The 26,954-nt window shown below is 47.6% G+C and overlaps 1 protein-coding gene across 1 annotated transcript; it reads right to left on the bottom strand.

Moving 5' to 3' along the window:
- Window positions 1-7,126: 7,126 nt before the first annotated feature.
- LOC116830793 (duodenase-1-like) lies at window positions 7,127-12,311 on the bottom strand. Its single transcript, XM_032790438.2, has 4 exons — window positions 12,214-12,311; window positions 10,738-10,873; window positions 10,235-10,489; window positions 7,127-7,627 (listed from the first exon to the last, which is right to left on the bottom strand). Exons 1-4 carry the CDS (start codon window positions 12,309-12,311, stop codon window positions 7,481-7,483), a joined length of 636 nt encoding a protein of 211 aa, XP_032646329.2. The 3' UTR covers window positions 7,127-7,480.
- Window positions 12,312-26,954: the final 14,643 nt, after the last annotated feature.

The following is a 26,954-nucleotide window of genomic DNA, read 5'->3' as shown; positions in this document are numbered from 1 at the left end:
AGGCCAGCTCCCGTCAGCTTCCTTGGAAATCCTAACCCTTAGACTACCTCTTTGCTGGGGAAACTGCTGAGTTATTTCCTCCCAGGTAACAGACTCGAGTTGAATGCTGGACTCAAAGGTTAGTAGCTCTCCTCCGTGTCTGCCGCTCAAGTAACGGTTCATGGACGATCCTCATTCTTACCTCGACCTGTTTACTGCTGTTGAAACTGAAGCCTGACCTGTCCTCACTGGGCCTTTCCCATGGGTTTGTTCCCCCTGTGTGGCCACCTGCTGTTCCAGACACTCCTGTTCCCGGTGCCAGCAATGACAGTGGGAAGGCAACACAGCGACGGCTACGTTGAACTGATCGCAGATCAAACATTAGCACTGATCTTCCCCTTGCCACTTCCCCTGCCCTGCTGAGTGGCCTGCTGCATTTCGCTCCCTGCTTCATAGCCAGCAATGAATAAAATAAAGTTACAAAAAAGAGTGATTCGGGTACTGCCACATGAACCCGAGCCGTGAAATCCAGAGTAGCCACTGCATCTGCCACGGCCAGGAGGGAATTGGTCCTTACAGGGGAAGGCTGGGCTTGTGGTTAAGGCACTACGCTGGGACCCAGGACACCTGGGTTCAGTGATTTCACGCAGAAGGAGGATCTGGCGTGTGCCAGGGGGGAATTAACCCCCTCAGGGCTGGAGGAGTCCCTGCCTGCTGGGACAGAAAGAGAACTACAAGGAGAAAAGAAATCTGAGCAATTGGCTGTCTAGGTTCCAGAGGTTCAAATTCTGGGACAAAAATGGGACAGGTTTGAAATAGTTCTAGTGACAAGAAATTGATCTGCCTCTTCCCATCCTCATCCCCATCGTTCCATCGAACTAGCCTATATCTATCTATCTATCTAATCTGTGTCTCTCCACACACCTATTCCCATACACATAAGCTTCTGTCTCTCAAAATCTCCTGAGTGCCCCCTCTATGCTATGTAGAACCAGTTTTCATCTCTTTCATCTCTAGGAGGTGTGGGCACTGTCTGGCTCAGGGGAGCAGAGAATGGGACATGGGATCTTTTCCCTTTGGGGATGCTGGCCCCTGTCTGCCCTGGGCAGGGGGCTTGGCTGGCTCAGGAGCATTGAGAATCAGACACATTATTCCCACCACCTTATCAAGGGGTGTCATGGTATAATTCCCCACTCTGAACCTTAGCGTCCAAGATATGGGGTACCAGCATGAATTCCTCTAAGCTTGATTACCAGCTTAGAACCTGTAGTGCTGCCCCCAACCAGGAATTCCAGTGCCTGGTACACTCTGGTCCCCCCAAAACCTTGCCCACGGAGCCCCAGACCCAGATCCTTGGATTTACATCAACGGAAATGAAATCCTTTCCCCACATTGCCTCTCCCAGGCTTCCCTCCCTGGGTTACCCTTGAAGATTACTGTTTGATTTCAAACTCCTTGAATCACAAAAACACGAATGAAAATTCACTTCCCCTCTTCTCTCTCCTTCTCCCAGACTCTCCCTGAGAGAGAAAGATATCCTAACACAGAGAGAACATCCTCTCTCTCCCCCTTCCCTCCTTCTCCCACAATCCCTGGTCGAATCCAGACGCCCGTTCCCCTTGTGGTGTCTGCACACCAGATAAGAAAACCTCAAAAGCTAGGGTGGGTTCGTGGGGGTGAGCGGGGAGAAGGCGCGAAGATCTTTCAGAGAACGTAATTATAACGACGAGCAAAACATAAAAATTATCTTTGTAATTTAAGATGGACTGGGACAGGGTTTTTCCAGCTATAGACACGGGAATCCCTCCCAGCCTAACAGTATTCAAGTACAAATAATCCCTTTCAGCAAAAAATACATTTGAACTCCTTCCAGCCAAATAACCAATTAAACTCCTTCCAGACAATGCACATTTGCAAATCAGAAAACAAACATAACCTAACTCACTTTATTCTTCTGTACTCTACTATTTTGAACTTATAAGAGCCTGTATCAGGGAGATTGGAGAGAAACCCGGTTGCACGTCTGGCCCCTCTGAGCCCCCAGAGAGAACAACAACCAAAATTAACGGCACACACAGAAACTTCCCTCCGTCAAGATTTGAAAGTATCCTGTCCCCTGATTGGTCTTCTGGTCAGGTGACAGCCAGGCTTACTGGACTTGTTAACCCTTTACAGTTAAAAGAGAAATAAATTACTTCTGTTCTATTAACTCCTACTATCTGTTTATGACAAGGGGTCTATGGGAAATGATGCTATTATAGATGGGGGGATCTGGTCTCTCTGACCCACATCTCTCCTCCCAGCTCACACCCACACTCAGGGCGGGGGGCAGTTGAGAAGAATTCATGGCTTCCAAGGCCAGAAGTGACCATTGTGATCATCTAGTCTGAGCTCCTGTCTTACCCCTGCCATGGGCCTGCCCCCAAAGAATTCCTGGAGCAGGTCCCTTAGAAAAACACCCAATCTTAATTCAAAAATCAGCTGTGCCAGACTCTTGGTAAATTGTTCCAATGGTTAATTACTTTCACACTTAAACATTTGCACATTATTTCCAGTCTGAATTTTTCAAGTTTCAACCTCCAGCCATTGGATGACGTTAGACCTTCCTCTGCTAGACTGAAGAGCCCATTGTTGACTACTGCCTCTAGATATTTAGAGCCTGTCATCAAGGAACCAGGTAACCTTCTCTTTGTTAAGCTTCAGAATGAGCTCCCTGAATGTCTCACTCTAAGGCAAGTTTTCTAAACCTTGAACTATTCTTGCGGCTCTCCTCTGATCCCTCTCCAATTTTTCAACATCCTACTTGCATCTTCCGGAAGGGTCCCCAGAAGGGAGATACATTTTTTCTTAGGCCTATTGTTTCTTCCTAATGACTCATTAACCTGAAGGGGTCCTTCCCAGCCAGCCATCTAGACTGAGAGCCTTTTGCCTCGTGGGCATTGCCCAGGTGTAACTACATGTGAGATATAGATAAGTAGTCAATATTCATGACTTCAGATACAAAAATGATACATGCATACAAATAGGATAATCACATTCAGCAAATCATAACTTTTCCATTGACACCTCACATGACTTATCTTGCATAAAATACATCATACCTATGTCATAATCATATCATAATATCTCTATGAAGAATATGGGGTGCAGCATCACCGTATACATTTCCATTTATCTGTATTTAAACACATTATTTGCTTGTGCACAGTTTACCACAGGTCCAAGCTGTCTCTGTATCAGTGATCTGTCCTCTTCTTTATTTAGCACTCCCCTAATTTTTGTGTCATCTGCAAACTTTATCAGTGAGGATTTTATGATATATTCCAAATCATTGACCTGGTCTCCCACATCTATGGGGCTGCAGAGTTTTAATGGCCTCCACTTCCAGAGAAGGGAAATCAAACTCCCTGGGCACAATCTGGCTCAAGGAGTTAAGAGGGGGTTAAGCTAATAGTCAAAGAGGTGGGTAAAAAGAGGGAAGAAATGAGCTCCCAGCACAAAATCAAGAACAAAATTAACCAAGGAACCCAAAGAAACAATGAAAAAAAATTCTTGACTTGCCTGTACCTCAATACTAGGACCCTTTCGAACAAACGTGAGGAATTGGAACTGCTCATCTATGAGCATCAGTTTGGTCTAGTTCATATGACTGGAACCTGGTGAGATGATTCCCATGACTGGATGGTCAAAATCAAGTCTTATAATCTATTTCACAATGATCAAACGGACAAAAGGAGAGGGGGAGGGGCACAGGATTCATAACACAAACCATGAGCAGAAGACCCACCCCCAAACTAGTTTGGCAGTGTCCTTTTCCCCTCAGGGTCTTAAGTCCAGCCACCCAAAAGATCACCCCAAAATTCCAAAGTCCAACATCCCAAGAGTCCCTTGAGTCCAGCACCCAAAAATCTCCCCAAAAGTCCAACAACCTAAAAGTCTCTGTCCCTGGTCAGTGCAGCTCCAGAGTTCAAAAGTTTATCTGAAGAGCTCTACACCCCGCCCCCCACAACTGGGTGGACAGGAGAAAGGGGCACACAGAGTGTTAAGAGGCATCTTACATGGTCCAAGGTCGACTGCCCCGCCTCTCCATGGGGTTCTGCTGCAGCCTTTACCATGAGTCGCTCCACTCCACCAGCCATCCTGTGAGCTGCTCTCGCTGTCCCACGAACTGCTCCACTCTGCTCACCATCCCACAGGCCACACCAACCAGCCTGAAAACTGTTCAGCTCAGCTCCCCTCTGCTCACCATCCCACGAGCCACTCCAACTAGCCCACAAGCTGTTCAGCTCCACTCACCATTGCACAAACTGCTCTGCCAGCTGCTGAGCAATATATCTTCAGGCTCCCCAACTAGTCAACACAGCACTCAGGGATCTTACCTCTTTAGTTATTTCTTCTCATAGTAGGGGAGCCTCAGTGCTGGTGCACCATTGGCACAAAATGAATTCAGCACAGCAGCCTGTAACTAGATCCTTAATAGAATCAAAATTAACTCTGCTATTTCATAGTGGAAAGAAGAGGCAGTGTAATTAGCATTCTAAGCCCTCAAGCAAGACTCACACCAGGAGATACCAATACCTAAGCCAGCCTCTAATTCAATGGGTTTTGGAACCTATATCCCTTGTCTAGCGAGTTCTACTTAGTTGATGGTGAGACCCTCTGTTATAAAGCAGTTTCATAGTCCTTCATTCACATAATCAGGGTAACAACACTTTATTCCTCCTGCCCCAATAACAGAGAAACTGGGGATCTCACAGCTGTCAAAGTGACCATTTTGGACTGCTGTGCACTCATGCTAGGCAGGGTGGGTGTGCCTATGCAAACCAGATCAACCCCTGAAGTTCTTTTGCACACTTGCCACAATTCACCACCAGATGTCAGGGTAGAGCTCATCCTGACTCTCCTTACACAGAGAAGGAAACCCTGTGAAGGTGAGAAGGTTTCTATCATGATAATCCTGAGCTGTTCCTAGAGCTGGAGAGGTGACAGCCAGTGGGAAGCATCAGACCATCTTCTCTTCTCTCCCGCACTGCACAGGCCGGAGCTTCCAGCCTTGGGGATCTGAATGAGTTTGCCTGGGAACTGGCCATTCGAATCTCTTTGTTGGCTGGGTCTGGATCAGGCTCGGAGATGCTGCTGCCAAAGGCTGAGCTGAATTCTCCATCCATTACAATGTGACTGAAGCTGAGACGTTTCTCTAACAGCTCTGCTTTAGTTCAAGCCGGGATTAGCTCAGGGATGTCCCAGGGCTGGGGCTACACAGGGATCAGATGGAAAGAGCACCGTGATCCCTTCTGGACTTGGAATGGACAAGTCTATTGAAGGAATGTTATTGCAGCAGGTCAGGGTGGAGGGACTCAGGGCATCTGATGGCAGCTCTGGGAATCTCTCTCATGCCTCTGGCTCAGACAAATCTGGCCTTTAGCCAGACAGGGATCAGCAACACGGCATCTCCTGGTACTGGGGAGCGCTGGCCAGCACTGCCCATTACAAGACAGAGAGAGCCAGATGGAGGAGAGGGTGGAGATACACAGATTGACTGGGTCTGTATCTGCCCCACAGCTACTGGATTTGGGTGTCACAGTGGGTCTTGGTGTAATTACAGCCCTCTAGTTGCTACAGCCCCATCCCCTGCAACCAGAGACCTTCCCTGCCCTGGCGGACTCAGTGCCTGCCCCACATGACAAGGGTCAGGAGGGAACTCAGTGCTGGAGATCTTTGCATCACCTCTGTACTGAGTTCAGAGGATACACGAAAGGAAGTGAAATTAACAGGCTCTGCAATGAAGGCGCTGCAGAGCCGCAGGCCCTGGGAGTGCCTGACTCAGCGGCTGTGAGTTGTGGGGAAGCAGTGTGGCCTAGCAGCAAGCCCACAGGCCTCCACTTCAGGATGGCTGGGTTCTGTTCCCAGCTCTGCTGCTGGGTGACCTTGGAGAAGTCATGGACCCTCTCCATGCCTCAGTTTCCCCATCTGGGGCTAATGATCCCAACCGCCTTTGTAAAGCAGTTTGAGACCTGCTCACGGGAAGAGCTAGGGGCCCAGATCCACAAAGGCATTTAGGTTCCTGGTGATTTCAATGGGTGTTAGGCATCCAAACACCTCTGAGGTTCCAGGCCTGCGTGGTCTTATTTAGCTCTAATTTTGTTTATGGCTCAACCCAGCTTCCCTGTATCCTGCCCACCACCCCATTATCCTCCCCCAACCCTGGATCATTCACACACGCAACATCCAAACTAGAGGCCAGTACTGGAAAAGGTGGAGAAAATTGTTCAAACAAGACTATTTTTTTATTTTTTAAAAAATGGATTTTTTTCCCTCAAGTGCCATTGGTCATTCAAAGAAGTGTTCATTTTCAATATCTTCCAAAAAGTTGGAAAGACGCAAGTCTTTCTTTTGTCCCAATGTATCTCAGCAATGCTCTCCAGGTACCCTTCTATGGGGTTTTTCCAACCTTCATTCAGTATCACAATAATAATAAATAATTAAATATTTGTGGGTGGGAGAGGAAAAAATAAAATAAAATAAAATACTGAAAATAAATAAAAGTTCGGTCCGGCTCAAAATGCACAAAACAAAACATTCAAAATTTCATTTTTTCACACAACCATTTCAGTGTCCTATTTTCATATGCTGTTTAATTCGGCTAGCCATGCTTCGTGATGATAGGTTGGCCACCAAAACCGCAAGGCCCCATTCCTGCTCTCTCTGGTTGGGTGAAAGAAAGTTTTTAAGACACCAATGACACACTTCAGCTAGGAATTTTGATGGTAGAAAACTCTTGAAAACTGCAATGGATATAAAAATGACCAGCATTTGTAGAGCGTGTATAGAATTCAAGAGTGAAAATCCTATCCTTACTCCAGAATCCCCTAGGGTGATGTAAAAACCTGTGCACACGTGCGAATTCTAATGAATCAAGAGGAAAGGTTTCACTTAATACTTTTCTGGGTAATGGGGCATGTGGATGGGACAGATATAATGCAGAGAGACCTGGGGACAGAAGAGAGACAGACGGATATTAAAAAAGCCAGGCAGACATAACCTGGAAGCACAGGAATGTGGCCCTGAAAAACAGATAAGAGAAGTACCTTTTTGGGCACAGAGTCTTTTCTGGAGAGGCAGGCTTGAGACAATGAATAGAGGAGCTGTCTGCGGCTGTTTGAGTCTGATTGTGTTTAGGGAAACAGGACTTAGGATATTCCTTGTAAATAAACCAGATTTCATCAAGTAAATACCAGGCCCTGTTGTGAATTTCCACTCTCAACCAGAGCACCCGCAGAGCCCCAAACATTGACTAGCCGCTTGAGGTGACAATAAAATAGGACAAAATTTCGTACATCGAAGGGGCATTTGTAGCCACAGAAGGATTTCAGGATGAGCCATTCATAGCGTTCCTTTAACAATGAAAAAAAAATCCGTCTAATATAAACCATCTCAGGAGTTACACACAGGCACGGAATCCAGTATGGCTAAATTCACCCATTAAAAGGGAGCGTCTCCTTTAACTCAGTTTCTGCAGAGTTTCATTGATCCAGGGGATGAATTTGGAGATTCTCGTGTATATGCTGGGGGGGCGCCCATCCGGATTTCCATTGGAGACGATGCCCTGGACCACCCCATCGCACACCAGGGGCCCGCCAGAATCTCCCTGCCAACAAGAAGAAGAACATCCGTGACTGACATTACCCAGCCTGGCCTGTCCTCTGGCGATCTCAGATAGCATGTGGGACAGGTGTTCTCTGTAGCTGAACACCCAGACTTGGTCCCCATACACAACTGGCCTAGAAATGGGTGGGCAGAGAGAGAAATCTAGAGCTGGGCAGAATGATGTACCGTAGAAAAGGCAGTTTCCACAACACTGACATTTTCCATTTTTTTTTTGATTTCCCTGAGAATTTTCCATTTTTGTATCAGGAAAATTGAAATTAAATATTCAAGCCAGTTCTACCCAAATCAGAATATTCTATAGTTAGTGATCAGTACAACAAAATCTTAAACCGCTTTTTACTATTCATGCAATGGCTTATGAGTGTTGTAGTTCAGGTCTTCATGCTCTCCTAAGGGCTTGGCTCTGTGGAGGACTTCATCTCCCATAATGCAATTCAGATTTGCTTCTGACTGAGCTCTTTGGGGCATCATGGGAATTCCATGAATTAGTGCATTGTGGGAGATGTAGTCCAGGCAGGAGCTACTTAAGGGAAAATAGAGTCCTGAACTAAGCTCTCAGAAGGCAATGTGCTGATTAGGAACTGCAGGTTAATGTTGAACTGGCTTGAAATGAAGCATTTTGAGTGAACTCAACAACCAAAATCCTAGATTCATAGAACTGTTGGGCTGGAAGGAACCTTGAGATGCCATCTAGTCTAACCCTCCACTTGGAAGCCAGACCAAATAAACCTAGACCATCCCTGACAGGTGTTTGTCCAACCTGGTCTTAAAAACTTCCAGTGACAGGGATTCCTCAACCTTCTTAGTTAATCTGTTCCAGAGTTTAAGGACCCTCAGAGTCAGAAAGTTTTTCCTTATATCCAACATGAATCTCCCTTGCTGCAGATTAAGCCCATTACTTCTTGTCCCACCTTCAGTGGACAAGGAGAACATTTGCTAACTGTCTTCTTGATAGCAGCCCTTAATATATTTGAAAATGGTTATCATGCCCTTCTCCAGCCTCATCTTCTCGAGCCGCAATATGGTCAATTCTTTCAGCCTCTCCTCCTAGGTCAGCTCTTCTAAACCTCTGATCATTTATTTGTTCTTGTTTCTCTCCTCTGGACTCTCTGCAGTTTGTTCACACAGAAGGAACTGTTTCAATCTGTTCACATTTCAGCATGTTTCATTTTGATTAAAAATGTTGTAATGAAACATTTCAACATTTCTGAGTCAACCCCTATTTTTGGAATTTACATTCTGCCAAAAATGTTGACATATCAACTTTTCTTCGAAAACAAGGATTGAAATGTTGCCAATTCCCGTGATACAGGAATACCGACTCTCCCTCAGCTCCAATTCCTTCCTGGCCCCATAGATGTCAACATCAAAGCTCCCATCCACATCTATGGGGCCAGGATTTCACCCAGGATCCTGTCTCTTGGATAGCCTCAGGGTTGACTTCACTAGTAGATCCTCCATCGATGGTGAAGAGTAGAAAGGGTCAGAACATGTGGTGATGCAGGGGGGCGGGTGTTCCCCTTTTTCATCAACATTGTTCCTGGAACATTTTGCTAAAAAATCAAAGCCCAACATTTCCTAGTTACGGTGCATCATGGGAGTTGTATTTCAGGGGCCTCATGCCCTTATGGGAATACAGGACTGGATGGGCCCTACTGGGTCATGGAGTCAAGTCCTCGCTATCCCAGACAGCCCTATTTTATCATCCCATCCATAAACTTATCAAGCTTCACTGGCATCCTGGTTCGGCTGTTCTCCCCAACTGCTCCCTTTGGAGATTGTTCCAGAACCTTCCCCCTCTGATGATTAGAAACCTTCTCCTCCTCTCCAGGCTCCATGGATCCTCACCTCTGATTTATCCTTTAGCTTCAATGGTCATCTCGCTCCTCTGTGTTCCCCCCATCCCAACGTATTTGTAGAGCAATTGGACCCCGCTCAGCCTGTGTTTTAGGCTAAACTAGCCCAGGTATTTTGCTCCCCTCTTATCAAACCGGCTCTCCATTCCCCTGATCATCCCACCAGCTCTTCTCGGCACCTGGTCCAGCCAGAATCCTTCTTTCTGGGCCAGGGCTGCCCAGAATTGTGCCCTATATCTTAGCCGAGCTCTCCCCAGAGCCTTCTCCACTGGCATTAAAACTTCCCTTTCTACTTGAGATGCCTCGGCTGCACCATCCCAGGATTGCATTAACCTTTCTCCTGGCCATCACCCACTAGCTGCCCATAGTCATGCTGCAATCAACTGACACACCCTCCCCGTTCCCCTCAGTTGCTTCAAACTCATGAGCCCCCAACTCAGAGCAGCAATTTTTTTGTTACTTGTCCTTACATGCATGAGCCCATGTTAAATTTAATCCTGTTTCCACCAGCGCCTTGCACAAGGGCACTAACAGTGGAGATATCTCGCTGGAGATATCCTAGATGCTGGTCTCCCTGGCTGGGCTGCATCTCCGAGGCTGCACCATGGGCTCCCTTCTTGGGGTAGTGGAGCATGGGAGGGGCACGACCGTACTGGTTTCCACCAGTTCCTTTCCCTCGAGCAGCTTGCTGTACCCCCAGTGGCTGCCAGAGGGCGGGGGAATATATTTACATGGAATGGTGATTTCTTGACACGGGGGTTGCCGGCACACAGCATGGTGGTGGGGTTGTAATGCTGGTACTGATCTTTGCACAGGCTGTCCGACATCACCTCTTGCTCCACCTCCAGCAGTCTGTCGGTGGTGGTGTTCACTCCGGTCCGACCCCACCCGGCCACGCTGCACTCAGTGCCTGGGCTGACGTGGTGATTGGCCTCTGGCAGGGGAATGGGAACCACCCGCTCGGTCAGCTCCGCACTGTCCCACAGCTGCCATGGATGAGAGAGAGAGAACAGACTAGGATCAGCACAGGTATCGGAGCTGCTGTGGGGCAACACCAACCTGGGTGTAGGATGGATATGTGTCCAGGGAGCAAGTGTGAGGTCACTAGGGAGCAGGTGGTAGGATAAGGGCAGTGCCTGCAGCAGTGTGCAGCAGTGTGAGGTCACTGGGGGTGGGGTGATGGGATGCGGCAGTGCCAGGTCACTGGGGACAGGTGATGGGATGGGGGCAGTACCTTTAGCAGCATGATATCATTGTCAAAGTTCTCATTGTTGAAGTCAGGGTGCTGGACCCAGCGACGGGCCTGGATCAGTTGCCAGTTCGGTCCCGGCTCCGTGAAGTCTTGAACTCCCAGGTAGACAAAGATGTTGCTGGAAAAGCCAAGGGGAGAATATGGGGGGTTTAGTCCCCATTGTATGGTAAGCTGGCTCCATCACAGGCCCTCGGGAAGGGACACCAGCCCTGCTCCTGCCCTGTGCAGATTTCTACCTTAAGTTGTGCGACTGAGTAACACAGAGACCATCTTATGCACCTACATAAGGATGGACTTTCTCCTTCTCCATTCTGGTTGGCTAAAGAGACCCCAAAAGACTGACCTATGCACTACTCTGCTATTCAGAGTGACCCATTGTCCAGTTCTGGTGTCCATGGTTCAAGAAAGACATTGATAAATTGGGGAGGGGTCATAGAACAGCCACGAGAGGTGATCAAACAATTGGAAAACCTCTCCTATACTAAGAAACTCAAGGCCATTTGATTTCAAGTTGAGAGGCACTATAAAGGATTCTGGTTTTTTTTTGTTTTTTTTCCCAATGATTGTTTCATGGTATGATTTTTTAACAGGGACTGTAACTAACCAGTGGAACATTTACCAAAGGTCATGGTGGATTCTTCATCATTGACCACTTTTAATCAAGACTGGATTTTTCTTTTAAAGATTTGCTGTAGATCAAAATTATTTGGCAGATGGTCTGTCATCTGTGTTATACAGGAAGTCATGCGAGATGATCACAATGATCTTGCAATCTACGAATCTTTGAACTATATGGCAGAAGAAGAAAAACACACCTGGAAACGTGTAAGGCCCTAATCTGGTTGTAACTTTGAAATAGTAAAAGAAAAAGGGGGGAATCCAGATGCCTAGGCTGGGCCAACACAGAAATAAAGTCACTGGAATGAATGAAACATACAAATAAGAAAAGGATCAAAGAATTTTTTATGCACTGTCGCCATCTACTGGTTATGGTCAAAAGTAGCAAAAAGCCCAGATCTGACACTGGAAATGACCCTGGAGACAGAGGTCAGTATCTGGGATATGAGAGGTTGCTGAGTGCATCACAAAAGACGCTGAAGTCCAGGATGGTGCCCAAATGTTTGGTTCAGCACCTTTGGACAGCCCCTTCCCTCTCCCAGGGTTTGCAGGAAATGAGAAAAAGTGGTGAGAGTTCATGGCAAAGATTGTATCTAGTTTGTGGGGTTTAGGCTTTAAAATCTAACAGGCATGCAGGGAAGTTTGTAATTTTCACATCCCGTAAACACTTCTAGTCTTTGGGCCAATATATTTCCAGCTCTGGTCCAGCTCCAGGGTTGGGGACTGGCTGGCTCAGGGAGCCTTTCCCCATGGGCCTTTCTCCTCCAGGGGCAACAGCCCCAATCCAGGCTCCGGGTGGAGATCAGCTGGCTTAGGGGTGGGGGATGGCACGTGTCTTACCCCAAGTTGCAGTTACAATGAGCCGCCGTCACCACCACGTCCTCCTGGATCAGGAATCCTCCACAGGTTTCTGTTGACCCAATTTGCACATAGGCCATGTAGGGTCTGGAGCTGAGCAGGGCTTCTTGGTCCTCGATGACCCAGTCTGAAGAGAGATGGAGCAGTTCAAAAGGGAATCTGGAGAGTGAGAGCATGAGCCCAATGCAACCCAGACCTTAATCCCTCAGCCCATCCCCTAGCCTGCCTGGGGCAGCCCCTTGGACCCCCCAGCCCAGCCTCCCCCTGGATTATCCCCTCACCCCAACCAGCCTGGTCCCTACCCATTCATGTACCCACTGTGCATCTACCTATTCCCACGTGGACCTGTCCATCCATCCATCCATCTCTTATCCCATACATGCCCATCAATTTGTCTGTCTGTGGGGCCACCCCCTGGCCATCATCAGTCTCTGAATAAGGGCAGGGATTCCCTCTCACCACTGGGCCCCATGTCTCATCTCCTGATATCCGCTCAAGCCTAGTGATTAATTCTATCCCCCCGCCCCTGGTGTGCCCTGTGCTGCCCTTGGGCCCTGATCTCCCACATCTCACCACTAGAGCCAGGTAAAAGTTTTTAAGCAATTGGTTAATTTGCCAAAAAGTGCAACTTCAGGGCATCAAAAGAACCAAATTCTGAGAATTATTTTGGCTGCAAAGAAGGATTTTTTTTCCTGGAAAAAGTAGGCAATTTTCATTCTAGGCATCTCACTTTTTTGTTTTGAAATGTTGTTTTGTTTAGAAATCGCATGAATTTTTTTTAAATAAATGATTAAAACAATGAGCAAAAAACCCTTTAAAGTAAGCTGAAATCAAATGAGAAAACACACCCAAAATTTTTATGGGGGATTGAAGGAAGCACCTGGCAGCAAATCAAAAAGAAAACAAAATTGGTTCTAGATCAACGTTTTGTTTCACAATTGCATTTTGGTTCAAAACTTAGCTAATTAAAGAAAATAAGGGTGAAAAACACTTGAACAGGCCCCAAAATGAAACCAAAAAGAAAAAGAAACATTTGTTTCAGGTCGAAGGAAGCACCCCAAAGGAAATGGAAAAAATTGAAAAACATTTGCTTTGAAATAATATCTTTTTTAGGGTTTTCGTTTGAGAAGAAAAAAATTATTTTGGGAGGAACCCCACTTTTGCCCGGATTTTCGGACCCCAAAACTCAGCGACTCGCTCAGCTCCACTCTGATCGTGAGCCCCCCAGGGCTGGGACATCAACCAGTTTCTCAACTCCACTCACCAGCATGAAGCCTTGAGGGCAGGAGAAAAGCCACGGTGAATGAGAGAAAGGCTGTGGAGAGCAGCAGCAGCATCCTTGGTTCAAATCCAGGGGCTGGGACTGGTGGGTCTGTATCAGCCCCAGGGTTTATATAGAGCGGGTGGTGGGGAGGGGCCCCTGGGCAAAGGTTAGCTGGGAAATGCAGGGTCACGTACCCAGCTATGAAAAAAATTCCCCAGCAGTGATGTGTCAGGGGTGGAGATTTCCTGAGAGGAAATTTTGAGCCACATCGCCTTCTGCATTGGGGGAGTTTCCTTCCTGCTCTGGTTCCCTCCCTACTCTTGGCTGGGGTCGTGGCCAACACTGATGCCTCCCAACTGCAGATGGCAAACTCCCCTCTTGTCTGTTCGGTCTCTGGATGCTTAGATCCACATATGTTCAGGCCAGCAGTGTCCATTCCACCCTCCCATCTGCCCTCCTGAGGGACCAGGCTGGAGAACCTCACCCATCTCCCCCAGACTGAGCCCCATCATTGGTGTCCAGTGAACACCTCTTCCAGAAAGGCAGCCAGGCTGGGTCTGACACTAGCCAGAGACAGAGAAATCCCCCTACCCAAGGGAGCTGGTTCCCTGGTGAATCCCCTCCCCGTCCCACACTGGGGTTTCCTTTCCTGTTTGATTTGGTTGGGCTTCAGCTATCGTTATAGGCTCTTGCTCTGCCTTTCCCTGTTCAGTTTAAGAGATTCCTGGTACTCAGTTTCATCTCCCTTTGAAGGTCCTTGTGCCCCAAGCACAGGCACCTCCCCAGAAACCTGTGGAGAAACCAAAGAAAGTGAGCTGAGCTCGTTCAGTCTCTCACTGCCAGGTGGTTTCTTCAGCCCTCGAACCATTGACCTGGCCCAGGGCTGGTTCTGGGCACCAGCGCTCCAAGCATGTGCTTGGGGTGGCACTTTTCAAGGACTGGCATTTGAGCTCTTGGTGCAGCACTCTGGCCCTTTCTCTTTCTTTCTCTTTTATTTGCTTTGGTGGCGGCACTCTGGCCTTTTTTTTTTTTGCTTGAGGCAGCAAAAACCCTAGAGCCACCCCGGCCTGGCCCCGTCCTGCCCCATCTTCAGTTTGTCACCATCACTTTTAAAATGCACTTTCCAGAACTGGTGCACGATTCCAATTCCCAAACATCCCTCCCTGCTCCTGATCATCACCGCCCTGTTTACACTGCTGCCTCGCCCAGGGAGGTCACGGGGCTTTTCAAGTCAAAATAATATTTGGCTGGGGAATTCTGCACCAGCTGGGATGGAGAGAAACTGGTTTAGGAAAGATCTTGGTTCTCTTGGGTTTGGGTCTGTGGGGCATCTGGGGATGCTGAAGGCAAGATTAAAATCCTTCAGCAACCTCTGCATCCAAGAGAAACTGTGGGGCCAGGTCTTAAATTATGCTCAGCCTCCAAAGGCTAATAGGGATCTTAGCAGCAGTGCAAGTCCAAAATCTGTCTGTCTCTCTCCCCCTGCCCTATCTATCTATATCTCTGAGCCATTAGTGATTATCTTTCAGAACTCATGGACAACGAGAGAGATCCTAGAAGACTGGAAAAGGCAAAGACAGTGCCTCTCTATAAAAAGGGGAATAAGTGCAACACAGGGAATTATAGACCAGTCATCTATATTTTGGTACCTGGAAAGAGAATGGAGCAAATAATCCAACCCTCAGATTCAGCACCTAAAAGAAAGGAAGGTGATAACTAAGAGTTAACATGGATTTGTCAAGAAAAAATCATGTCTAACCAACCTAGTATCCTTTGACAGGGTAACAAGCCTAGTGGATGGGGGGAGGCAGTAGATGTGGTTTATTTTGACTTGAGTAAAACTTTTGATACTGTCTCACAAGACCATCTCAAAAACAAAATAGGAAAATGTAACCTAGATGAACCTACTATAAAGTGGGTACTGAACTGCTTGGAAAACCATTCCCAGAAAGTCATCAGTGGTTCACAGCCAAGCAGGAAGGACATAATGAGACCGATTGGTCAGGGATATGTCCTGGGTCAGGTTCTAGTCCATAACTTCATAAATGATTAGATAATGGCATAAAAAGTACACTTATACAGTATGTGAATGATACCAAGCTGGGCGGGGTTGAGAGCTTTTTGAAGGACAGGATTAGAATTCAAACTGATCTTGACAAACTGGAGAGATGCTCTGAAATAAACAGGACACAGTTCAATAAGGACAAATGCAAATCTCTGTATTTAGGAAGGAACAATCAGCTGCACACGTACAAAATGGGAAATGACTGCCTGAGAAGGAGTATTGCTGAAAAGCGTCTGGGGTCATAGTGCATCAAAAACTAAATAAAAGTCAACAATGTAATCCTGTTGCAAAACAAGCGAACGTCATCCTGGGCTGTATTAGCAGGAGTGTTGTAAGCAATTTATGAGAACTAATTCTTCAGCAGTACTCAGGACTGATTAGGCTTTGGCTGGAATATTGAGTCCATCTGAGGGCACCACGCTTCAGCAATGATATGGAGAAACTGGAGAAAGTCCAGAGGAGAGCAACAAAATTGATTAACGGACTAGAGCACATGACCTCTGAGGAAAGATTGAAAAAACTGGGTTTGTTTAGTCTGGAAAAGAGAAGGTTGAAGGGGACATGATAGCAGTCTTCAAATGCCTAAAAAATTGTAATGAATAAGAGGGTGATAAATTGTTTTCCTTAACCACTGAGGACAGGACAGGAAGCAATGGGTTTAAATTGCAGCAAGGGAATTTTAGGTTGGACATTAGGAAAAAATTCCTGACTGTCAGGGTGGTTAAGCACTAGAACAAATTGCCCAGGGAGGTTGTGGAATTGCTGCCTTTGGAGATTTTTAAGAGCAGGTTCCACAAACACCTGCCCGGGATAGTCTAGATAATACTTAGACCTTCCTCATTGCAGAGGACTGGACCAGATGATGTATCGAGGTCCCATCCAGTTCTTTCTTTCTTTCTTTCTTTCTTTCTTTCTTTCTTTCTAATTTTGATTGTTCAGATCTTATTTGTTTAGTAAAATTTGTTTGTTGATGTTGATTTAATTCTGGGTAATTATTTCAGGTTAAGTTGGGCTTAATAAGGAGTGTGCGTCAACGTTGCGAGTGTAATTCTTATGGTGGAAAAGACCATCCTTCCATCTGCCCAGCCATCCCTGCCCACTCATCCATCCATCCATCCGAGCCACCTGTACATTCTCCAGTGCCCATGCATATCCATACATGCACTGATCCCCTCCTATCCATCCATCCATCCATCCATCCATCCGTGCATCCCAGTCATCTGTAAATTCATCCATCCCCATAAACTTCCATCCATCCGCATAGACGTCTATCAATCCATTCTTCCATCCATCTAAATTCATTGATTCTAAGGCAGGAAGGTACCACCAGTGATACCTCATGTATAACACAAACCAGAGAACTTCCCCAAAATAATTCCTAAAGCAGATTATTTAGAAAAAAATCATCCAGTCTTGATATAAAAATGGTCAGTGATGAAGAATGCAACTTGATCTTTGGCTAGTTGTTCCAATGATTAATGCCCCCCACCCCCATGAAAAAATTATACCTTATTTCCAGGATAGGTTCCAACTTCCCCTCTTCCCGGTAGGTGCTCAGCCCCCTCACCCCTGACCCACCCTCACCCCATCCCCATTCCACTTCTTCCCCACCTTTCCCCACTTGAGCCCCACCCCTTCCACCCCATTTCCCCAAGTCCCCACCCCTGCTCTGCCTCTTCTCCACCTCCTCCCCTAAGTGTGTCATGTCCTCACTCCTCCCGCTCCCTCCTGGAAAGTCCTAAGCGCTGCCAAACAGCTGTTAGGTGGTGGGGGGGTGGGCGGGAAGTGCTGAGAGGGAGGGGGAGGAGCAGGGACGTGGCATGCTCGAGGGGAGAGAAGGAGACAAGGTGGGGGGAGCGTGGCTGCTGGTGGGTGCAGAGCACTCATTAACTTTTTTGCATGGGTGCTCCATCCCCATAGCACCCACGGAGTCGGTGTCTATGATTTACCGTCTGAATTTGTGTAGCTTCAGCTTCTTGTCTTTTGATCATGTTAGGCCTTCCTCTGCTAGGCTGAAGAGCCAGTTATTAAATATTTGTTCCCCATGTAATTACTTAGACTGTGATCTCACCACCTAGTAGCCTTCTCTTTGTTAAGCTAAACAGACTGAGCTCTTTCAGTCTATCATTGTAAGGCAGGTTTTCTAATTCTTTGATCATTCTCATGGCTCTTCTCTGAGCCCTCCCCAATTGATCAAAATACTTCTTTAATTGTGGGCCACAGATCTAGACATGGGATTCCAGCAGCAGTTGCACCAAGACCAAATCCAGGCTGAAATAATCTCTCTTCTCCCACTCACGATTCCCCTATGCATCCCTAGGATCAAGCGAGCCCTTTTGGCCACAGTCGTGCACTGGGAGCTCACTATCCACCTTGACCCCCAAATCTTTCATGGAGTCCCTGCTTCCCAGCTAGAGTGCCCCAGTCTTTGGTCCTAGATGTATACCTTGACATTTGGGTATGTTAACATGTGTATTGTTTGCTTGCACCCAGTTATCAAACAATCCAGATCACTCTGTCCTGTCCTCTGCATTATTTACCACTCCCTCAATTTTTGAGTCATCTGCAAACATTATCAGTGATGATTTTATGTTTTCTTCCAGGGCGTTCAAAAAAATGGTAAATTGCATATGAGAAAAACAGATCCCTGAGCTCACAAGAAACACCCATTTGATGTTGATTGCCCATTTACAGGTACATTTTGAGACCTCTTATTTAGCCAGGTTTTAATCCATGTCATGTGTGCCATGGTCATCTTATATTGTTCTAGTTTTTTAACCAACATCTGCCGTACTGAGTCAAATGCCTTCCAGAATTATAAGCGTATAACATCAACACTGTTACTGTTATCAACCAAAGTTGCAATCTGATCGAAAGGAGACAAGGTCTGTGAGGGGAAATCTTTTATTGGATCAACTTGTGTTGGTGAGAGATACAAGCTTTCGAGCCTACACAAAGCTCTTCTTCAGGTCTGGGAAAGATCCTTGGGGTGTGACAGCTAAGTACAACGTGGAATGTGTTGTTTAGCCTAAGCAGTGAGCACATATTTCTTTCCAAGCTCAACATCGGAAGCAAGCTCCGCACAGACCAGGACCCACCAACTCAAAATAGCATCAGACTGGGTCAGGACAAAGGATGCAAGACTTGCGGATGTATCTCCACTGCTACAATGATCAACACCCCGTCCCACAACCATGGCTCCTACACATGTCCATCACAGCATGTGGCTTCCCTCATTCAGTGCACTAAATGCCCCAATAACAAAAAGGTGGGTGAAATGAGCCAACCACCCTCGAATGAACTCACACAGAAAAATGATGACAGACAAAAAGACCTTATCACCCGGCCAGGGGCGAACACTTTTCACCAAATGATCACTCTGTATCTAACCTCTCAGTCCTCATCCTCAAAGGAAACCTGCACAACTCTTGCAGAAGATGAGCCTGGGAGCTTAAATTCATAACTTATCTAGACAGTAAAAAAAAAAAAAAAAAAACTAAAAAGAAGAAGAAGAAGAGGTGTATAGAGACACTGGATTCATGGCTTATTACAACAATCTGTAACTCACTAAACCCCTTTCCCCTCACCTTTTCCACACTCTCTCCCACTGTTACTGGAGAGGTGTTAAGAGGGCACTTCATCTTGAATGCTCTGTTGAAATATAAGAATCTTTCCCAGACCCAAAGAAGAGGTCGGTGTAGGCTTGAAAGCTTGTGTCTCTCACCAAATATGAAACATATTTCAATGTTTCCACCGTGCATTGAGCTGTGACACACGGAAGATCTTTCCCGGGAGAAGAAGAGCTCTGTGTAAGCTCCGAAGCTTATCTCTCTCTAAGATAAATTGATGTAGTAGGATATCACTACATTGTCTCTGAAATATCCTGGGACCTGCACGGCTCCAACAAAGCTGTGTATATACAGATAAAAAGATACCAAGTTAAACAATGGTCGAGCTATACACACATTGGGACAGTAGGGGGCACTGTTGTCACAACAAGGGAATTCCCGCTGAGTCAGTATCTCTAGGAGACAGGGAACAGGGTAACAAATCCTCTATTCAAATTCAGGGGCCATGAGGGGCAGATGTGGGGCGAACTCCAGGCAGAGCAGTTGCAGTCAGATGCAGACTGAAATCCAGACACACATATGGAGGATGCTGCATTAAGCATTTTATTGTACCCATGGCATGTGCCGGGTGGAAAGAAGTTTCAACAATGGCTTTCTCAGGAGTTTCTTGGAACCAGTATGAACTGAAGAAAGGTTCATGCACAGGCAGAATCATGGTCCGGATCAGGATCGGCAGAAATTGAAAAAGTCAGATATGAGACCTGCCCCCTATAGATGGTACCAGCTCTGACTGGACCCCAGGAAGCGGAGACTGGCTGGCTCAGGGATGTGGGAATGGGACATTGTGGCTTTCCCCTCCAGGGGGTGCTGGCTCCAAAATACCAGCCTTTCTATAGGGTTTTTTTTTTTTTTTTGCACCATCCTCTAGGGTTTAATAGGGAGAATCGGATTCCTGCCCTGGAATCCCATAGGATAGTCCAAAAACTCCCAGACACACACAGTGGTTTTAGTCTAACAGCTACTATATGCTTCCCCTACCCACAATCTGTTTTGAGACCAATCAATTCATAGCATTTTTCTAAGAGTAATGAAGGTAATCTACATCAGGGGTTCTCAACCTTGGGCCGTGGCTTGTTCAGGGTAAGCCCCTGGCGGGTTGCGAGATGCTTTGTTTACCTGAGCATCAATAGGTACGGCTGCTCGCAGCTCCCACTGGCTGCATTTCACTGTTCCCTGGCAATGGGAGCTGTGGGAAGCAGTGGCCCGGCCCGTGCTCGGGGGTCAGGGAATGGGATATGGCACCTTTCCCCTCTAGGGGAACTGGCTCTGATCCAGCCCTAGGGCTGGGACTGACTGGCTCAGGGGTGGGGGATGGCATGTTTCTTACACCAGGTTGCAGCTACAATGAGCTGCTGTCATCACCACATCCTCTGAAACCAAGTTCCTCTCCACAGCGTCCATCTCCATCTCTACCTGTCCCTATCTTCAGGAAGGCCATGTAAGGTCTAGAGTGATGCCCGGCTTTCTTTCCCGGATGATCTCCCCTGGTAGAGAGACGGGGAGGGTAAAACTCACCTGCTTTGGAACAACACGAGGCTGGGGTGTTTAACCAAGGACCGCAGTCCTATCCCTACCCTCATCCTCAACCTTGCCCTCTGCTGCCCAGATCAGCCCATCAACTCAGCCAGCCCAATTTCCCTGCCCCCTCCTCCTGGATCGGTTACTCAACCCAGCTAAGATGGAGATCACTGGCACTCCCCTCCCACCGCACTGAGTTCACTGGAGAATCCCACTGAGGTCAGTGATTGTGGAGCTCTGTTGAAACCCTGCCCCACATGTCTCAGGTCAGATCTGCCCCCCCAGCCATGGGGGGGTTTGATCTTTCCAGACCCATCTTGCCCTTGCAACACCTGCCCCATTAATCAGCTGTAAGCACAATCCCTCTGGCAGGGCCCCCGGCAGCCTAGAAATGGGGGGCAGCAGATCAGTGTCAAGCCTGGAGGCTCCCAGCTCTGCCCAGCTACCAGAATGGTCCCAAAGGGCACAAATAGGTTAGGCCAGCCCGAGGTCTCCTGCGCTGGCTACTGGTGCTGGAAGAGCTGGTCTCCACCCAGTGCTGAAAAATTGGGTGGGCTCCCAAATGTGCTGATCCAATGGCCACCCAGCTCTGTGGTTAACCAGAGCCATGGGGCACAGCCCTTGAGCTAAAGGGGTGAGGCAGTTAGCCGGCAGCGCTAGGAGGTTGTTACCTTGCATGTGGCCTCCAGGGAATGTCACACACCCACGATCGGGGGCTGAAGTTCATTTGTGGGAAGCTTCCGTAATGCAGGCAGGATCCCCACGGAAACATCTTTCCCCCTCTACTCCCCACCTCACTGACCTGCAGATGCCTCGGCCCTGGGGCACCTCACAAGGAAGTAGGGGAGATGGTGAGGAGAAGCTGCCTCCTTTCACAGCCCCCAGGATTCTTGTACTGGAGAAGCAGCCTCAGGCCCTTCCACTGAGCCATGTGCAGGCTCTGCTCCCTATGGGGCCCCCCATACTCAGAAACTCGAGCCCTGGAGGGAGGAGAACAGCCACAGGGAGATGGAGTAGCAGCAACACCCTCTGCACCACAGCAGGCAAGGAGAAGGTGTTTCACACACAGCCTCGGAGGTTTTATAGAAATGGCTGGAGGGAACAGGAAACTTCAGTGTAAAATTCTCTCCCATGTAGCTCACTGGAGAAGTCCCCGTGTGGGCTGTGGGGAGGGTCAGACTTTGCTGAGTCTGCACAGCTGGGCATCTTCTGGGGCTGCTCAGTGCCTGGAGCCCTGCACAACTGGAGCTGGGCCATGCCCCATTGTGCCCAGCTGGGGCCCTGCAGCCTGTGTCTCCGTGCACATCAGGTGTTGAGCTGGGGGACACGAGTTCGCTGCTAACACCAGAGACACTAGAGTCTTTCCCTGCCTATCGTAGTGGAGACTGTGGTTAACCTGAACTCATCTCAGCTGTGGATGGGAACCCAACCCTTTGATCCTTCTCACGTCTCCCCTCATCCTGAGAGAGACAAGGGGAGGGGCTGAGGTCAGAGATACCAAACGCTGCACTTCAAGGTGTTGATGATAGCAGGGCCTCTCACACATACCTTGCTGAAGCTGGGAAAATACAACCTAATGAGCTGGCCAGTTCTCATCCCTGAGGCCAGATGTGAGCTGGCAGCCCCTAAAGCGTAAAGGCCCCAAATCCAATTTACCTCCCCCCTGAGCCAGCCAGTCCCCTGCCCTGTGGCCAGATCAGAGACAGCGCTGCCTGGACAGGAAAAGCCCCATGTCCCTAAACTTGCCTCCTCACCAATCTGGTGGCTCACATCCCTAGTTGGTGTCAGTGGGGTCAGATCCCAGCTGGGGTCAATGGGCCATAGCAATGCGATAAACCACAGTGTAACTGTCAGCAGTTAGGGGTCTCCTCTTCCAAGCAGTGGGAGAACCCCATGGTGCTTGTTAAATGGCTGGAGAGAGACTCTGTTTAACAGGAATTGCCCTGAATAGAGAGAAGGACACACTGTGAGGGTGAAAAGGTTTATATCATGTCAACGCTGAGCTGTTCGTAACGCTGGAGAGGTGATGGCCAGTGGGGAGCATCAGGCAATCTCCTCTCCCCACTGCATAAACTGCAGGCCAGAGCACCCAGCCCAGGGGATCTGAATGACTTTGCCTGGGAATTGGCCATTGGAATCCCTTTGGTGGCTGGGCCAGTGCCAGGCTCAGAGATGCTGCTTCCCAGGGCCAGGCTGGATTCTCCACTCGTGGTGATGTGTAACTCAAGCAGAGCCGTTTCTCTAACAGCTCGGCTCTAGTTCGAGCTGAGCTAAACTCAGGGACATCTCAGGGCCAGGGATACTTGGGGTCAGATGAGATGAGCACCATGGCCCCTTCTGGGGTTGGGAATGGGTGAATCTGTTCAAGGAATGTGACTGTCTTGTTGCAGAGGATCAGAGTGGAGGGACCCAGGGCATCTGAGGGCAGCTTTGGGAATCTCTTTCATGCCTCTGGCATAGAGAAATCTGGCCCTTAGCCAGACAGGGATCAGCAACACGGCATCTCCCGGTCCTGGGGAGCACTGGCCATCACTGCCCCTGTTTCCAGATAGAGAGAGACAGATGGAGGGGAGTCTGGAGACACACAGGTCGATTCTGTCTGTATCTACTCCTCAGCCACTGGATTTGGTTGTCAGGGTGGGGCTGGGCATAATTCCAGCTCTGTACGGGTTACTGCCCCACAACCTGTAACCAGAGACTTGCCCTGCCTTTGTGGACCCAACTCCTGCCCCAGATACCATGAGTCAAGTGGGAATTCAGGGCTGGAGACGTTTGTGTCAGATCTGTACTGATGGCAGATGATGCGAGAGAGGAAGTGAAATTAACAAGCAGTGTGATGGAGAGGCTGCCTGAGACTGCCTGACTGAGGTGCTAATGAGTTATGGGAAAGCAGTGTGGCCTAGTGGTCACCTGCACCTCAGGATGGCTGGGTTCTGTTCCAGCTCTGCTGCTGGGTGACCTTGGAGAAATCATGGCCCGTCTCCATGCCTCAGTTTCCCCATCTGGGGCTAATCATCCCAACTGCCTTTGTAAAGCATTTTGAGATCCCCTGATAGGAAGGGCTAGGGGCCCATATTCTCACAGGTATTCAGGCTCCTGCTGATTTCAGTGGGAGTTAGGCACTCAAACACCTCTGAGGATCCAGGTTTAGATGGTCTAATTTATTTGTTTATGGCTCAATCCAGCATACTTGCATGCTGCCCACCGCCCATTATCCTCCCCCAGCCCTGGATCATTCACACATGCAACATCCTATCTGCAGGCCAGTACTGGAAAAGGTAGAGCAAATTGTTCAAACAAGACTGTTTTTATTGTAACAAAAAGGCTTTTTTCCCCCCTCAAATGACATTTCTTTTTCAAACTTGCATCACTTTTTGATATTTTCCAAATAGTTGGAAATACACAATTCTTTTTTTCTCCTAATGTATCTCAAAGATGATAAGGCCATTGCGGAGAAACTAAATGAATTCTTTGCATTGGTCTTCACTGTTGAGGATGTGAGGGAGATTCGTATACCTGAGCAATTCTTTTTGGGTAACAGATCTGAGGAACTGTCCCAAATTGAGGTTTCATTAAGGAGGTTTTGGAACAAATTGATAAACTAAACAGTAATAAGTCTCCAGGACCTGATGGTATTCACCCAAGTGTTCTGAAGGAACTCAAATGTGAAATTGCAAGGACTACTAACTGTCATCTGTAACCTATCATTTAAATCAGCTTCTGTACCAAATGACTGGAGGATAGCTAATGTGATGCCAATTTTTAAAAAGGGCTCCAGAGGTGACCCTGGCAATTACAGGCCAGTAAGCCTGACTTCAGTACCTGGGCAAATTGGTTGAAACTATATAAAGAACAAAATTGTCAGACACATAGATGAACATAATTTGTTGGGAAATAGTCAACATGGTTTTTGTAAAGGGAAATCATGCCTCACCAATCTACTAGAATTCTTTGAGGGGGTCAACAAGCATGTGGACAAGGGAGATCCAGTGGATATAGTGTATTTAGATTTTCAGAAAGCCTTTGACAAGGTCCCTCACCAAAGGCTCTTAAGCATGTCCCCCCATGGCAGCTAACCCCACCTGGGAAGCCCCCCACAGATGGAAGCTAACCCCGCCCCCCGCTGTGACAACTAACCCTGCCTGGGGATCCTGCCCCAGCTCACCTCGGCTCCGCCTCCTCCACTGAGCAAGCTGGTTTCACTCTAATTCTCCTCCTCTCCCAGGCTTGCGATGCCGATTGGAGGAGAATTAGAGCGGGGGCTGTGTGCTCAGCGGAGGAGGCAGAGTGGAGGTGATCTGAGGCAGGGAGCGGTTCCCCTGTGCGCCCTCCCACTCGTTACTGCGGGCAGCCCTCCCCGCACTCCCTGCCCCAGCTCACCTCTGCTCCACCTTCTCACCTGAGGGGACTTTTAGGCATCCCCAACCACTAGGCACCCTAGGCGGCTGCCTAGTTCGCCTAGTGGTTACACCGACCCTGCTTGGAGTCATTGTGGATAGTTCTCTGAAATCATCCACCCAATGTGCAGCAGCTGTCAAAAAAGCAAACAGGACTAGATAATATGACAGAAAATATCATATTACCGCTCTATAAATCCATGGTACTCCCACATCTTGAATACTGTGTGCAGATGTGGTCGCCCCATCTCAAAAAAGTTCTATTGGAATTGGAAAAGGTTCAGAGAGGGGCAACAAAACTGACTGGAGTATAAAACGGCTTCTGTATGAGGAGAGATTAATATGATTGGGACTTTTCAGCTTGGAAAAGAGGCTACTAAGGGGGGATATGATAGAGGTCTATAAAATCACAAGTGGTCTAGAGAAAGTAAATAAGGACGTGTTATTTACTCCTTCTCATAACACAAGAACAAGGGGCCACCAAATTAAATTAATAGGTAGCAGGTTTAAAACAAACACAAGAAAGTATTTTTTCATGCAAAGCACTGTCAACTTCTGGAACTCCTTGCCAGAGAGAGTTGTGAAGGCCAATACTATAACATGGTGCAAAGGGGAACTAGATAGATTCATGGAAGATAGGTCCATCAATGGCTATTAGCCAGGATAGGCAGGAATGGTGTCCCTAGCCTGTGTTTGCCAGGGGTGACAGGGGATGGATCACTTGATGATAACCTGTCTGTTCATTCCCTTTGGGGCACCTGCCATTAGCCACTGTCAGAGGACAGGATACTGGGCTTGATGGACCTTTGGTCTGACCCAGTATTGCCATTCTTATGTTCTTATAGCAATGCTTTCCAGGTTCCCTTCCTTTGGGTTTTTCCAAGCTTCAGTCAGTATCACAATAATAATAAATAATTAAATATTTGTGGGAAAAAGAAAAGAAAATACCGAAAATAAATAAAAGTTGGGTCTGGCTCAAAATGTGTGAAACAAAACATTCAAAATTTCATTTTTTTTACACGACAATTTCAGTGTCTTATTGTCATGTGCTGTCTAATTCAGCTAGCCATGCTTTGTAGTGATAGGTTGGCCACCAAAACCTGCTCTCTGGTTGGGTGAAAGAAAGTTTATATAACACCAATGACATACTGCAGCTAGGAATTTTGATGGTAGAAAACCCTTGAAAACTGCAATAGGTATAAAAATGTTCAGCATTTGTAGAGAGGGTATAGAATTCAACAGTGAAAATTCTACCCTGCTTCAGTATCCCCTAGGCTGATGTAAAACCCTGTGCACATGTGGTAATTCTAATGAATCAGGAGGTAAGGTTGTCACCGAATATTATTCTGGATAATGGGGTATGTGGATCAGACAGATATAATAGAAAGAGACGTGGGGGCAGAAGAGTGACAGACAGAGAGTAAAAAATCAGGCAGACATAACCTGAAAGCACAGGAATGTGGCCCTGAGAAACAGCTAAGGCCTGGTCTACACTACGTGTTTAAACCGATTTTAGCAGCTTTAAACTGATTTAACGCTGTACCCGTCCACACAACGAGGCCCTTTATATCGATATAAAGGGCTCTTTAAATTGGTTTCTGTACTCCTCCCCAACGAGAGGAGTAGTGCTAAAATCAGTATTACCATATTGGATTAGGGTTAGTGTGGCCACAAATCGATGGTATTGGCCTCCGGGCAGTATCCCACATTGCTCCAGTGTGACCGCTCTGGAAAACCATCTCAACTCGGATGCAGTGGCCAAGTAGACAGGAAAAGCCCCGTGAACTTTTGAATTTCATTTCTTGTTTGTCCAGTGTGGATCTCTGATCAGCACGGGTGGTGATGCAGTC

This window comes from Chelonoidis abingdonii, chromosome 14 (assembly GCF_003597395.2).
Source record: "Chelonoidis abingdonii isolate Lonesome George chromosome 14, CheloAbing_2.0, whole genome shotgun sequence".
Classification (NCBI taxonomy): domain Eukaryota; kingdom Metazoa; phylum Chordata; order Testudines; family Testudinidae; genus Chelonoidis; species Chelonoidis abingdonii.
The sequence above is the reverse complement of the archived record's forward strand: the minus strand, read 5'-3'. Positions and strand labels throughout refer to the sequence as shown.

What these genes read in the sequence shown, in the direction of transcription:
- LOC116830793 (XM_032790438.2), bottom strand. Translation starts at nt 12,311, where the DNA reads ATGGCCTATGTGCAAATTGGGTCAACAGAAACCTGTGGAGGATTCCTG. An exon ending in ATGATATCATGCTGCTAAAG is followed by an intron (nt 10,490 to 10,737) that starts GTACTGCCCCCA and finishes CATCCATGGCAG; the next exon opens with CTGTGGGACAGTGCGGAGCT. An exon ending in TCAAGAAATCACCATTCCAT is followed by an intron (nt 7,628 to 10,234) that starts GTAAATATATTC and finishes TCTTGTTGGCAG; the next exon opens with GGAGATTCTGGCGGGCCCCT.